General features: G+C 40.4%; 1 protein-coding gene across 1 annotated transcript in view; it reads left to right on the top strand.

The window, feature by feature from the left end:
- The window catches only part of plcb1l (phospholipase C beta 1-like), a 127,680-nt gene that overhangs the window by 49,319 nt on the left and 65,406 nt on the right, over nucleotides 1-12,955 (top strand). Inside the window, exons 4-5 of the mRNA XM_008398321.2 lie at nucleotides 10,937-11,077; nucleotides 11,172-11,251. Of these exons, the coding sequence (XP_008396543.1) occupies nucleotides 10,937-11,077; nucleotides 11,172-11,251 (221 nt within the window). The remainder of the gene's footprint in view (nucleotides 1-10,936; nucleotides 11,078-11,171; nucleotides 11,252-12,955) is intronic.

Here is a 12,955-nt window from a genome sequence, read left to right as displayed (position 1 = left end):
AAAACAGATTCTTTAACCAGTTACCACGTTCTCTCAGGTGTAAGGATTCTAATACCAATTATGAATAAAACAAAAGAACATAATAGGGATTTTATCAGGACAACTGTAATGCAAACTGGTTGTGTGAATTATGGATTATTTTAACTTTTCCGGGAAAGATCCTTGTATTAAAGTCAAATATGATTTACAATTTAAGTCTTGTTTTTCATTATTAGGCCATAAAAAAGTGCTTATAATTCTTAAAAACTCTAGAGGCGTTAAAAGAGTATGTACTTATTGTAGTAGATATTCTAAAGGGAAAATTGGATTCATGTAACAGCAGGCAAATTAGTGCATTTGGATGCACAAAAATGGTTTTCATCTACTAATGTTGAATTTCAGTAGCTTTCTGTTCACACACATTCTGTGTGTGAACATTTTGTTTTTCTGGGGAGGGCTAAACGAGGCACCAGAAATTTGGATTTTTTTCACCAGCAACTTGGCTGCTTCTGCTGCATATCTATTTCTGCATCGAGCGTGTTCATTAGTCTTCTTGTGGGCGTGAATCTGCGTCTTCTTGAATGCCATTCATGTGTCATTCCCTATGTGTAGGCACCGTATGTAATCTCACCAGCAGTTAGCGTTTCCCTACCTTCACTGAAGTCTGCTTTCACAAAATTAGAGCTTCTGTGTAACTACAGGATAATTGCCATATTTGCATACCTGCCGGTTTCTGGCACCTGGGAGACGTTTTTGGCGCCCCTGCTTATGGAGCGGGGCGCCGTGGACAGCCTGAACAGAATGGGGTTCATCCACCTTACAAAGTGATGGGACTGCATTCGACAGAGTGGGTGAAAAATGAACAGAATACCTACGACGTGCAAAACACAAATTTAAAAAAGTATAAGACGCAATTAAAAACGTACTTAACTCAAGTTCCCCCCCCCCCTTTTTTTTGTCTTTTATTGTGGAGAAACTCATTATAGCTGTTTTAAACATTCCCTCACTTCAGCATCCATTCTGTCTTTTTAAAGGTCTCACAATTTTCTGGCAATAACCGGATTTGATTGCACATTATACTTTTCATACCTCATTAAAAATGTAACCCAAGTGAGGTGTAAGAGTTTTCTCTTTTTTCTTTTGGCTGTTTGACTTGTGTGCTGCTTGCACTCCAAGTTCTGCTCCGTGCTTGTTCTAATGAGGAGTGGCTAAACTTGTGAATCACAGCAGCTGATTTTTTTTTTTCCTGCTGGAGTTTGTGTGGCATGCATGTCTGAGGTCAGCTCTCTCCTGTCTTTGCCTTTCCCTTCCTGTCCGCCTCATGTGAGCTCAGTCAGATAGAGGAAGAGTGCATGCCAGGTAGACTTCTTCCACCTCATCAAGCTTGCCCCTTGCCCCCTCCTGTCTCTCCGTCTTTCCCTCAAAGTGATTCGCACGCAGTGGGAGTCGTCCTCCAGCTTTTGTTCTGTTTATTCTCTCTCCTGCGAATCGCCGTGAACACAAACCTACATAATTGCAGCTTTTTATGTGAACATATGCTTGAGTGTGTGTAAAGAAAGCCTTTGGTCTGCTGCGGCACTCAAGAAGCATTGTCACAGCTTTTTTTTTTGTTTTCATGCAGGTGGCATTCCCGAGAACAGAAGAGCTTCGGGATTCATTGTCACATATATGACAGTTTTCTCCTCTGTTTCATTATTTTTACATCTTGACTTCCAAGCTTGTGTCTTAATGTGAGCTGGCAGCCTGATTTCCTACAGATCTCTGGAGCTGTACCAGCTACAATCTTAAAACGCTAATTTGTTGTAGAGCTGCATGCACAGATGGATTGAATTAAGGTAGGCATGAGATTCTCATAGTGTGATAGCTTTGAATATAAAAACACAGATTCACAGTATCAGTGTTTTACAGAATTATAAATTAAAAGTGTAAAACACAATTTAATGGCCTGTTTTTTTTTTTTTTTTTTTAAAAAAAGAAAAGCAGGAGATATTCCTTCTGCTAAAAGAACTAAATTATAATACAATTTTAAGAATTTTTCAGATTGGTGTTAAATATCATACACTTATAACTAGCTAATATTTGTTAATCTGTTTTTTATTTTCTAGTAGTTTTTCAACAGAGCTACTAGCGATTAACCAATCAGTTGTCAAAAGATGGGCCAAATTTACCTTGTTCAACAGGTCAAATTCTGAAAAATCTATTTTTTTCTATATAATTTAACAACCAACAGTTTGTACTTTGACGCACTTGTTTTAAAAAAAAAAACTAGGACATGGACTTTGAACCATGCTCTTGTTCTTTCTTCATTTTATGCATCACTCAGTCACACATATTTACAAAACAGTGTGAATGATGGGGTTAGATCTCGCTGTGGGTTTACCTTGGTACTGATACGTGCAAACAAAGAGATAAAGCCCATACTGGCCATCATGTCTCAGCAGCATTCATTGGTTGACAGTTCAGTCAGATATGGTCGTTACTGAGGGGGATGTGATTTGCAATCAGATGCTGTCAGGCGTCTCTCTGTGCTTCCATTAAAGAATGTGTTTCTCTTGTGTGACAAAGCTGCCTGAATGAGACGTCAGGGTTTTTCTATGTGAGGCGGCAGTCTGAATTAAGAGTTTCTGCCAAGGCTGCACACTCAGCTGTCAGCGGCTGTCAGACGTGAGCCGTTTTGAGTCCACTGAAACACTTTGATAGCAAACCAGGTGACTTTTGGATTCCTTTTCAAACTTCCGATTCTTCTCTGTGCTGCCGTGTGTTTGCACTGTTCATTTTTGTGCTTCTTGTTAAACCGTCCATTTTCTGTATCCCCGTCCGGGGCTGTCTGCTTGGATTTTTTTTGCGGTCTTTGCATTTTTCTACTGAAATTCACTGAGAAGTTGTAACAGAACAACTCCTCATGCAACCCGAGAAGCAGCTGCTTGTGCTCTGATCATTTACCTTTGAAGTTTGCTCCAAATTAACCGCAAACAGCAACGTATTTCTCTGCATTTTGCGCTTATACTGATGTTACATGTTCTCCAAATTAAGCCTCATATTACTTTCTGTTTCATAGACTTGATCTTGAGAAATACAGATAAGTAATTTTATTTATTAATTTCTAAATTTAATTATTTATTTATTTACACAGGAATGCAATTTTAGTAAATTATTAGTTATTTCTTGTTTATGCACCATATCAATATTTCTAACATTCTTAAGGTCGACTCCTGGATTTAAGTGATAAGCTATGTTTTTATCCCCTGTTATTACATTTTTCTTTTGCTTAATGATCTTCATTGATCCTTTGAGGTCATAATTCTTGCATTTGTAGTAACACTAAGTATGATATTTACTATTTTAGTCACTCAAAGCAGATGAATCTGCTTCACAGCGTCTTCTAAGAGGAATCTGAAAGGAGAAGAGAGCTTCAAACGGATGAATTATCCTATCATGATCGTGCAATAAATTCTTTCCCTCTGTCGCAGAGTGGAATAATAAGTGGATTTACAAATTCATAAGCACCTGGAGTAAAACTTTGGAGCCACGACACCAGTTCTTTTATTACCTAGAGTGTTTGGTCCAGCCGCACTGCAGATGTAATGAAAGTGGGACCGAAGCCTGGCGGTACATTCGAATGAAGTCTGATCTGCAAGAGAGATGACTGTAATAAGTTCGCTGAGTTTGTTATTGAAATATTCATGATAGCGGAAGATATACTGAGCTTTTTAACTCGTCTTTTTAAAAAAAAAAATTTGCTTTCCACTGTAACATCAAAGTCTGCGACGCTCGGCTCCGCTGCGCCACGAGTTGATTATCATAGGAGGAGAACATTAGGCATCTTTCCCCAACACATGTAGATGAGTGGCTGTCAGGACAACTTATTGCTGATACTCTGTCATTTTGAAAATAGTGTGCTTATCTGCCCCCAGCGCCCCTGTCTGTCCGCCCCTCCATCTCATGTTTCATGTCTCGGTGGGCCAGGGTTAATGAAATGTCCCGATTGAAGAGCCGCAATGAGGGATTGTTAAGTCTATATGAGCTTCCAGCCGCCTCCCACGCATTTCCTCAACCTGTGCATCGATGCTTGACTGAGCACCACTAACACACCACAGTGAGCAAACGCATTCAACTTTAGTGCTCATGATGAGACAGAGGGTAACTTTAATTATGATTGGGTTAATGCTATTTTAAATGCCTCCTTATTCATTTTGCCTTTGTGCAAAGAAAGAGGAAGTATGTGCAGTGCTTTTAGATTTTTGTCACATTGCAACCACAAATTGCAAATATATTTTACTGGGATTTTAACTAGTATTGCTGAGCAGAGAGCAAATAGTCACATGTAGACCAAAGAACACACCAGACAGGTCACAGAGAAATTAGTTGAGAAGTTTAAAACGGGCTTGAATTATCAGGAAATAATAAAAGTTTTGAGATTTTCAATGTTCAATCTGCCATCCAGGAAAAGAGAGGCGACATCTATAGCTCAGGTGGCCAAATCTCTTGACAGAACAGCTGTCCTTGTGTTTAACTAATCTATCATTTTTGGATGACTGGCAGGAAGAAAAACACTGTTGAAAGAAAGATTGTGCAGTTTGCCATAACTCATATGGGCTCAGAAAAGAGGTGGAAGAAACTGTTTTAGTTGGTTCAGACCAAAATTGAACATATCTGTGAAATATGGTGGTGAAAGTCTCATACTGTGGGGGGAGGTGATTTTCTTCAACAGCGACAGAGAAGGTTGATAATTTGTGACAAACGTGCAAAACCTTCAGCCTCTAGTGTGCAAATTTCACAGACAGGCCTTAAAACATGTGCAGCTTGACAAAGAACTGAATAAAAACAGCAAATACAAATGTATTGAACACTGTTAAGATTTTTACTTGTAAAAAAAAAAAAAATCTCTCTATAATTTTGCAGTAATTTGTGTTGGTACATTGCACTAAATTCCTGAAAAAGACTTGTCAGATAGCGTAAATAGTTTTTCCGGGCACTGTACCTCCATGATGGGTAATTTAAATAGCCATGTTTGTTCTTCTCTGCAAAATTCAGTAATTTACTACTTCAAAGCAGATTTTACTTCAAATTCCACAATGTTGCTAAACAAAAACACATCTGAAAAACTCAAAAAATCTGAAAAGAAAAGACGTTTTGTCATTTAAGTCTGCAGAGCACTCGCGCACAAAGCCGGCCACGTAGCCGGCCACGTAGCCAGCCAGTGGCCGCTTCTGTGGTCAGCAATGCATCACCAGAGAAACTGACTGATGACTTGACTGGCTCTGACCTTTTACTCCTGGCCCTCTGGGTAATTCTCCGCCTCATAAAACTGCGGTGGTCAGCCTCCTCTGACTCTCAACGGCTCAAATGAATTATGAATACACGCAAATAATGAAAAGAAGCAGAAACAATTTGCCTCAGAGATAAGGCGCTGGGACTGAATACAGGATTCAGGCAGCAACGGAGAGAAAGAGGTGAAAGCCCTGAAATCAAAGACAGGCAGTCTTTGATTCGGTTTCCTCTGATTCCCTTGCACCCCCTTCTCGTTCTCATGCATATTCTTTGATCGTGTTTACAACACAGCTGTTTGTGAGCCTCTCATCTGTGTTTTATCCTTAGGCAGCTTTTTATGCCCGAGTTCCACCCCTGACACACAAAAAGTTAGCGAAGTGATTTTCACACTGAGAAAGTTTACGGTAGGAAAAGTGCAGCATTCTGGTACAAAACGCTGCTACTACGGAGGCTGAACCGCAGAGTTGTTTGTTCAGCAAAATGCTTTTCACATGGTGTCCTTTCGCAGCTGAAACGCTCAGTTCTGTCTTGTTTTGTCTAATTTTGACATACGCCCTATTTTATGCGAGCAACTTGTTTGCATTTAGGCTTTTATTTATTTTTTTAACGTTTGAAGCATTGCAAATTCCTTACATGCGACATGCCGCTGACCTTTTATTGCTAAGCTCTGCATTTTAGCAGAGTACTCAAAGCAGCACATGATGCAGTTCGGATGCAGCAATTTGCATCTCGCGTGCATGGACATTGTGAAGTCATTGACTGGACACACCTACATGACTGGTCGTCCATGTGGCTTCATGTGCATGATAAGGAAGGCCAGCTTCGGTATGGTGGCAGAAACGGGGGCTCTGTCTTTTTAATGGGATTAGTGTTTCAGTGCTTTCTGTCTGTGTAAGTTATGATGTGGCTAATGTTTAAAACATGCTCTGCAGATGCAGCATAACCCTCTTAAATAAATGACTGCATCACCAAGAGAGGGAGTCATTTTAGGATTAGCTTTACAGAGTGCAAAACGCTCTGTAGTCTCTGTGAGTCACGCAGGCTGGTTAACAAGCAATGCAAAACGCCACACAGATGCATGAAAGCGGCTTCGCTTTCTTGTCATTTAAGATTGTTGTTTTTTCTAGAGGGTAATCAAATTAAAATATTTCTTTAAAAAAAACTGTTTTGTAGAACTCATACTGTTTTCAATTTCAGAAATGTAATTTTTTTTTACACAAGTACAGCTTTGCTCTGTTACGAGTTTTAGAACGATATCACCTCTGTTAACCTTCTGGAGAACATAAGTACATTCACAGACTAGTGGAAGCTAATTTGCAAGTCAGACCTAGTTTTTACCAAAATGCTAATTTGCCAAATCAGCTGTCATGACATCTAGCAGTCGGGAATATGTTTTCGATGCTGCTGTACATCTGACTTAAAATCCAAAAGTTGCCTCTGTTCTTGGCAAGTTGCAGCTGATCTGGATGGCAACCAAAGCAGGCTCGATTGTTTATCCAGCTTATCCCGGTAAACACAAGCTCTTGCGGAACCATAAATTGCTCGTGTTCAACGACATATGGTTATTTTCTATTAATATGAACAGTTTCATTTGACTAAAAATCAGACAGTTTTTGAATATCTTTGCACCTCTCTGAGGATTTCCTTCCTTTCAGCTCCCTCACTGAGAGATGACATCTTCCTACTAGTAGGAAGGTAATTTTTAGAACCTCACTGCAAATAATCAAAACTAACACCTTCTGGGAAAAACTTCCAGGAAAAACAATCAGCTTTCCTTACGCTGAACCTACTGAGGCCCCATTGACCCCAGATTCCAGCCAGCCTCCAGCCTGCAGGACCTCCAAAGTTGTTTGAACAATGCTCGATTGTGGCAAATTTATGGAGATTACTGTGACCCCACTCACAGCATTCAGAATTTCAATTTATCTTCTGCTGCTTTCCTGGTCAGCAGTGGTATCACCACTGGCATCACATCTGCATGAAAACATTTTTTCATGCAGTCCAGGAATGTTCCAAGTAAATATTTGCACATTTGTATTTCTACCAGCTTTTATTAGGTTTCCAGCAGCACAAGGAGAATGTGCCGTGTGATTAATTTCATCCTGCACAGTGTGCATATTGGATAGAGTAGTCAGAATCATAAACACAAAATCCCTATCTGCGTGCTGATCACTCTGAGTTGATCTCACCACGCCTCGAGGTCTGTTGTGTTTTGAGGCGCGCTCCAATTTCTGCATAATTCTAAACCCTGGAAGTCGCTGCTTGTGCTTTTTCCCTTTATTCCTCCTCGTAGTTTTCTTCCGTTCTCATCACTAAATATCAGCTCTGGATTTCTTGGTGACAGCATGTCAATTTTTTTTTGCACTTGTGCTGCAGCTTGAAAAACCCAGCGATAAATTATTTGCAATTTGGAAGTGTATTCTCTTCCTTTCTAGAAGTAACCCTGTGCCATGTAGAGCTTCTTTTTTTTTTGAGAAAAAAAATTGGATTTTCATTTTAGCACCGGTCAGCATGACCAATCAAGACACTGCAATAATAAGCCGCAGTGATCACACTTTGTTCATGCCTTAAACAGGCGTTCCTGCTAAGGGAAGAGCAATACATTTTCAATGCACTTCAAAATAACACCTCATAACCCTATATTTTCTGAATAGATGCTGTAAAGTTTAACACAAAAACTTGAAATTGGTGCCATTTTATATGTGTGCTCCTCTTGTTGATGTGCCATATGTATTCTAAGATGGGTCAATCAATCATTCATGTTGACATTTCCTTTGATCTGATGCCTTTGTGTGTATATTTAGCATCACAAATAGCATCCTCAGTTGTGTGTGTGTGACTGCCTTTCTCTGAAGTTACAGTTTTAGTCTTTTGAAAGTGTGTGACTGTTTCTGTGTGTGTGTGTGTCAGAGCTGCTGTGAACGTGCGTGTGTATCTGCGTGTGAGTCTAGACAAGTGCCGCGCTCCGGACTTAGTGACCTGTTGTGTTCCCGATTTCCCGTTGCCGGTCTGAATCCCTTCCTTGTGTTCGATAGAGCTTGACACAGTTTGAGTGCATACCTGGCGACAGGTGGGACCTTGTGACAAACCAATGCAGGCGGAAGAAGTCTGTTTTCTTCTGAAAGGAGTTCACACGCTGAAGCACAGCAGCTGCTAACCCGCGTCACGAGCACCTGATGGATTGCGCTGCGGCGTCCACGGACACACAGATGCACCAAACGTACTCGTGCACATGCACTCTGGAGACTGTGGACATTTAAAGCTTTATGGATGCGTCTTAAAAAGCGCTCAAAGAAATTTTCCCAACCCACCCACTCCCCCTCTGCTTGATCCAAACTTCCAGTCTTGTGGTAACTGGGACCTGAGGCCTGCCTCCACAGTCTCTACGAATGCACCAGTAGGAAATTACATTTCGTTCACATGAATGAGCCCCCCCCCCTTTCTCTCTTTTTGCTGCTTTCAGACCACAGCGTTATCCGAGGTTTTCTGCATTGCCTCACTCCTCCCCCGCACGGTCCACCTGCCTGACTTCATCTTTTCCATCACGGTTGTTGAGGTTTCTCAGGTTGCCTTAAGTGCCTGCAGCTTCCTGCCAGTCCTAACTCTGCACTGACTGCACACACCGGGAGACGGGCAGCATGTCCGGCTAATGGCTACAAGTAGATTTAAAACAGAATCGCATTGTATTGACGTTCGAGTGCCGTAACAAATGAAATATGCATCTTGCTGTCATCTTGTCTGTTCTCAGAAGCCGTTCATACTTGGCAGCCGTCCACGGCGCTCCTCAATGTGTGCTTTAGCATTGTTTGCCGAAGCAAATTGCAAGTGGGTTTTACACAGTCGCATGCAGCTGGTGGCTTACAGAATATCTAAGTGGAGGTTGTTGGATTCTTATTTGAATGAGAACATGTGTTTGTTTTATCGCTTTAACACTTTAACACCATGCAATTCGAGCATGCAAAATAATGATCAACAAACATTTTGTGAGCAGCAGTGGTTTGCTTAGAAACGAGAGGTAGCCATAGAAAATATTTGTATTTTTGTTTGGTTTTTTTCCTGCGAATCGAGAAATGTTTCGTCTTAAAATGTAATAATGGGCTGGATGGGGTGGGGTGATTCTGGGACATTTTGATTTGTGGACGTGAGGGACGTGTAGAGGACATTTATCAACAGGACACAATGCTCATTTTTTGATTGCTTAAATTAATGGGAGCTCATTTGCTTTCTCTGCAGAATCCTTTACAAAGCTTTTTGTTGTGTTAATTAAGCCAGAGCACCCAGTATGCATGCCTCTTGCGTACTAAGCCACAAAGGGGAGAGGAAGAAGGTTGTTATTCTCATCTCTTGTACCTCTAAGGCATTGTAGATTGTATTTTAGAATTTGCACCGTAGATTAGGTACCTAAATGTATATTTGCTAAAATTAGTTTTTCCCTTCTTAGAGGGGAAAAAAAAAAGAACAAACCTTCTGAGTATTTGTCTCTGCAAGTTGAACTGCTGCCATCAGCCTCTGTTTTGTTTTGGCAGAGAGGAGATTTCTTGAAACAAGCTGCTGAATTTGTCAGATGATAAATGTGGAGGCGAATTAAGTCTGGACTTTGCTTTGCTGAAGGTGGAGACTGTCTGTTCTCATGAGCTTGAAGATTTTGTTTAAAAAAATAAAAGACTTGTGAGAAAACGTATTGCTCTGCTGGTCACGGGGAAGTGTTGTGCTGCTTTTTCTCAAAGTGCAGAGAAATATTTTTCTCTCTGTCCATAAATCCGAATGAATGAATGACAGGAAAAAAACAGGAAAAGATGCCCCAGATTTTTTAGATTCGTTCTTTTATTCAGATTTTCAGTAATCTGATTTTTTCCCCCAGCTTCTATGAGAGGTACAATATAAAACCGTGATTATTTGATAGATCTTGAAGTTTTGAATCCAACAAAAAAGGAAAGACGTTACAATATTACCCTTGTTCATGCATCAAAATATTATATATATATTTATCAGACTTTCATTAAACCCAAAATAAAGTGCCTTAAAAGAACTGAAAATGTTATGAGTTATTTGTGTTGATCCAGCTATTGACTACAGGGAAAGAAAAATGATTTTCATTTCTTGACCAGCCAGATACCAATCTAAGCCAATCATAGGAAAATCGTATCACAGGAGCCCAATCCTTGCTGACCGATTGAAAATGTCATACTATTCTTCATTTATGACTTAGCTTTTTGTTGGTTTCAGTGCTTTGAAACATCAAATGATTGCTTCTTGTACTTCGATGCCTCCCACCTTGCCACAGTGTCAGTGCGGATAGCAGAGCTCTCATTAATCAGCCAAATCAGTCTCAGATGAGGCGAATACTCCAAAAGCTGACAGGTCTTGTTTCAGCGTTTGGGGTTTTTTACTCTGGAATCCAAAATCTTATGACACAGCACAGGACTGCCTCTCACTTCCTCAAGAGAACATTCCTCGTCCTTTTCCGTGTTCTGCTTAGCATCATTTTCTTTTCCACTGAAGCTTTGTTTATCCCTGCTGGACTTTGGATGCATGTTTGGCTGACCGGTTCCCCCACAGTGTTTGAAAAAAAAAAAAAATGATAATAAAAATGCATTTTACACCTTAAAACATTGATTTGATTTTCTTCTCTTAGGTCTTCGTAACAATTTTCTTTTCTGCTTCCTTGTGTGTTTCTTCTCCAAAGGATGCAAAGCTGCGTGAACTGCTGGACGTCAACACACTGGCAGGGAAGTTGGAGAACAGGATGCTGACTGTGGTTAGCGGCACTGACATGGTCAACATCACCTACCTGAACTTCATGGCTTTTCAAGAGGAGATTGCAAAGGTTGCTATTTTTTCAAATCAAACAACTGAAGAAACAGCAAAATTACGAGATACAAATATGCTAACGTGATGTATTGTTGGTTTACTTTCTGCAGGAATGGGCAGAGGAATTATTCAGCCTGGCGTCTAACCTTTTGGCACAGAACATGTCCAGAGAGGCCTGCCTTGAGAAAGCGTACGTCATTTGAACCCGCAAGCATGCCTCAGAGAAAATGTAAAAGCTTGTGTCTCCCAATACAGACATGAAAATTAGGTTTTCTGGTGCCACAAAGATGCCAGACATTTCTAATGCCACTGAAGTTATGAGCTGTGCAGTGGAGAAGAGTAAATGGCATTTACACGGTCTTTACGCTTGCATTTTCATTACTTGCGTAAAATGCGACGTAAAAGTTTTCATATCAATTGAACATTTGCATGTTTTGTTATTTTACAGCCACACATAAAATGTATTGTACAATTCTGAAGTGGAAGGAAAGAGAAACGTCAGTTTCAAAGCAATTTCCAAATAAAAATCTGGAAATTGCGGCATGTATTTGTAGCCGACGCTTTGGCTTAGCGAGGACCACAGAGCTTCTTCTTACCACCTGTTTGCTGTGTCCTCTATATTTCTTGTGGTTAAGAAGAAATTGAACTTCTTAAAGCTTTCTTTCAACAATAGACTTCTTATTGAGTAGCCCTAACCCATTTTGGTTTTGAGTTACTTAATGAAGTTTTCACTTAGTTCATTGTTGAAAAAAATATTTAATTTACATTATTTTTCTATCTCTTGCATCGTCATTATTCTCAGACCTTATCTCAGCCTGACTCTAGATAGGTTTTTTTATGTTAAAACTTCTGAAAGTTATTTATCACATAGTCACCAGAAAGAAAGACGTTAATAAAACACAAGCAACAAATATTGTGGAGCATCTGGGCTTTAGTTTGAAGTTGCAAAGGTAGAAAAATAACCACTTGACCTTGTAAATGTTTGCGCCTCCAGTACGACAGACTCATAATCAGTTATTCCCACACTGACCAATGTTTGCGGATTATTTGTGTCAAACGGCTCACTACATCACGGTTGTCTCCGCGAGACACACTCACGCGTCGACGCTGATTTTTGTGCACGGTGCGAGACTGAGCGATGTTCATGCAAAGTGAACTTAAACATAAATGTGAGACACGGCTTTTAGTGAAATACCCAGAGCTGTGTTTGGTGACATCTCCCTGCTGTCGGATGATTATCAGCGAATGGAAGCCATTAACTGGCACCCCTGAGGAGGCTAATTGACTTATGAGACAATAAAGGTGGCCATCGACCACATAGCATGGAGAGGGTTGAATAAAATTGAAGAGAGCGGCTTTTGCTGTCACGACGGCTGCTCACAGCAGCGGCTGTTGTGCACCGCTTGCTTACAAATCGGGCAATAGTTTTTTACTCCCACTCCTTCAGCATGTGGAGGCTTTATCCCTGAAATGATGTTGATGTTTCTCCGCATGCGGTCGATCCTCTCCAGCTCTCAAGGTTGTGAGAGGTTTTTTTTTGTGTTTTTTTTTTAATAGTGGGAATAAGACATGTTACAAGCAGCAGGAAACTGCAGGATCCAGCAGATTTTTAAATGAGTGTTTCCTTCAATTTCTTTCTTTTATGCTCTGTATAGCACAAAGAGAACGACTTAATCACATCATGAGCGGCGTGTTTTGTTAAATCATAGAAACAACTAGTTTCTTTACTCAGCTTTATTCCGCCATGTGCATCCTCCGCACAGACATGCAGAGAGCAACGAAGAAGAACACAAACCCATTACATATGCTCCTGGCATAACAGTGCCCCTAGTGGGTGGACATGTAATACAAATAAAACAAAGGAGTAACAATCTCCCACTTTTCTAAAAAAAAA

This window comes from Poecilia reticulata, linkage group LG21, assembly GCF_000633615.1.
Source record: "Poecilia reticulata strain Guanapo linkage group LG21, Guppy_female_1.0+MT, whole genome shotgun sequence".
In the NCBI taxonomy this organism is placed as follows: domain Eukaryota; kingdom Metazoa; phylum Chordata; class Actinopteri; order Cyprinodontiformes; family Poeciliidae; genus Poecilia; species Poecilia reticulata.
Note: the sequence above shows the minus strand (reverse complement) of the source record. Positions and strands in the feature narration are given on the sequence as shown.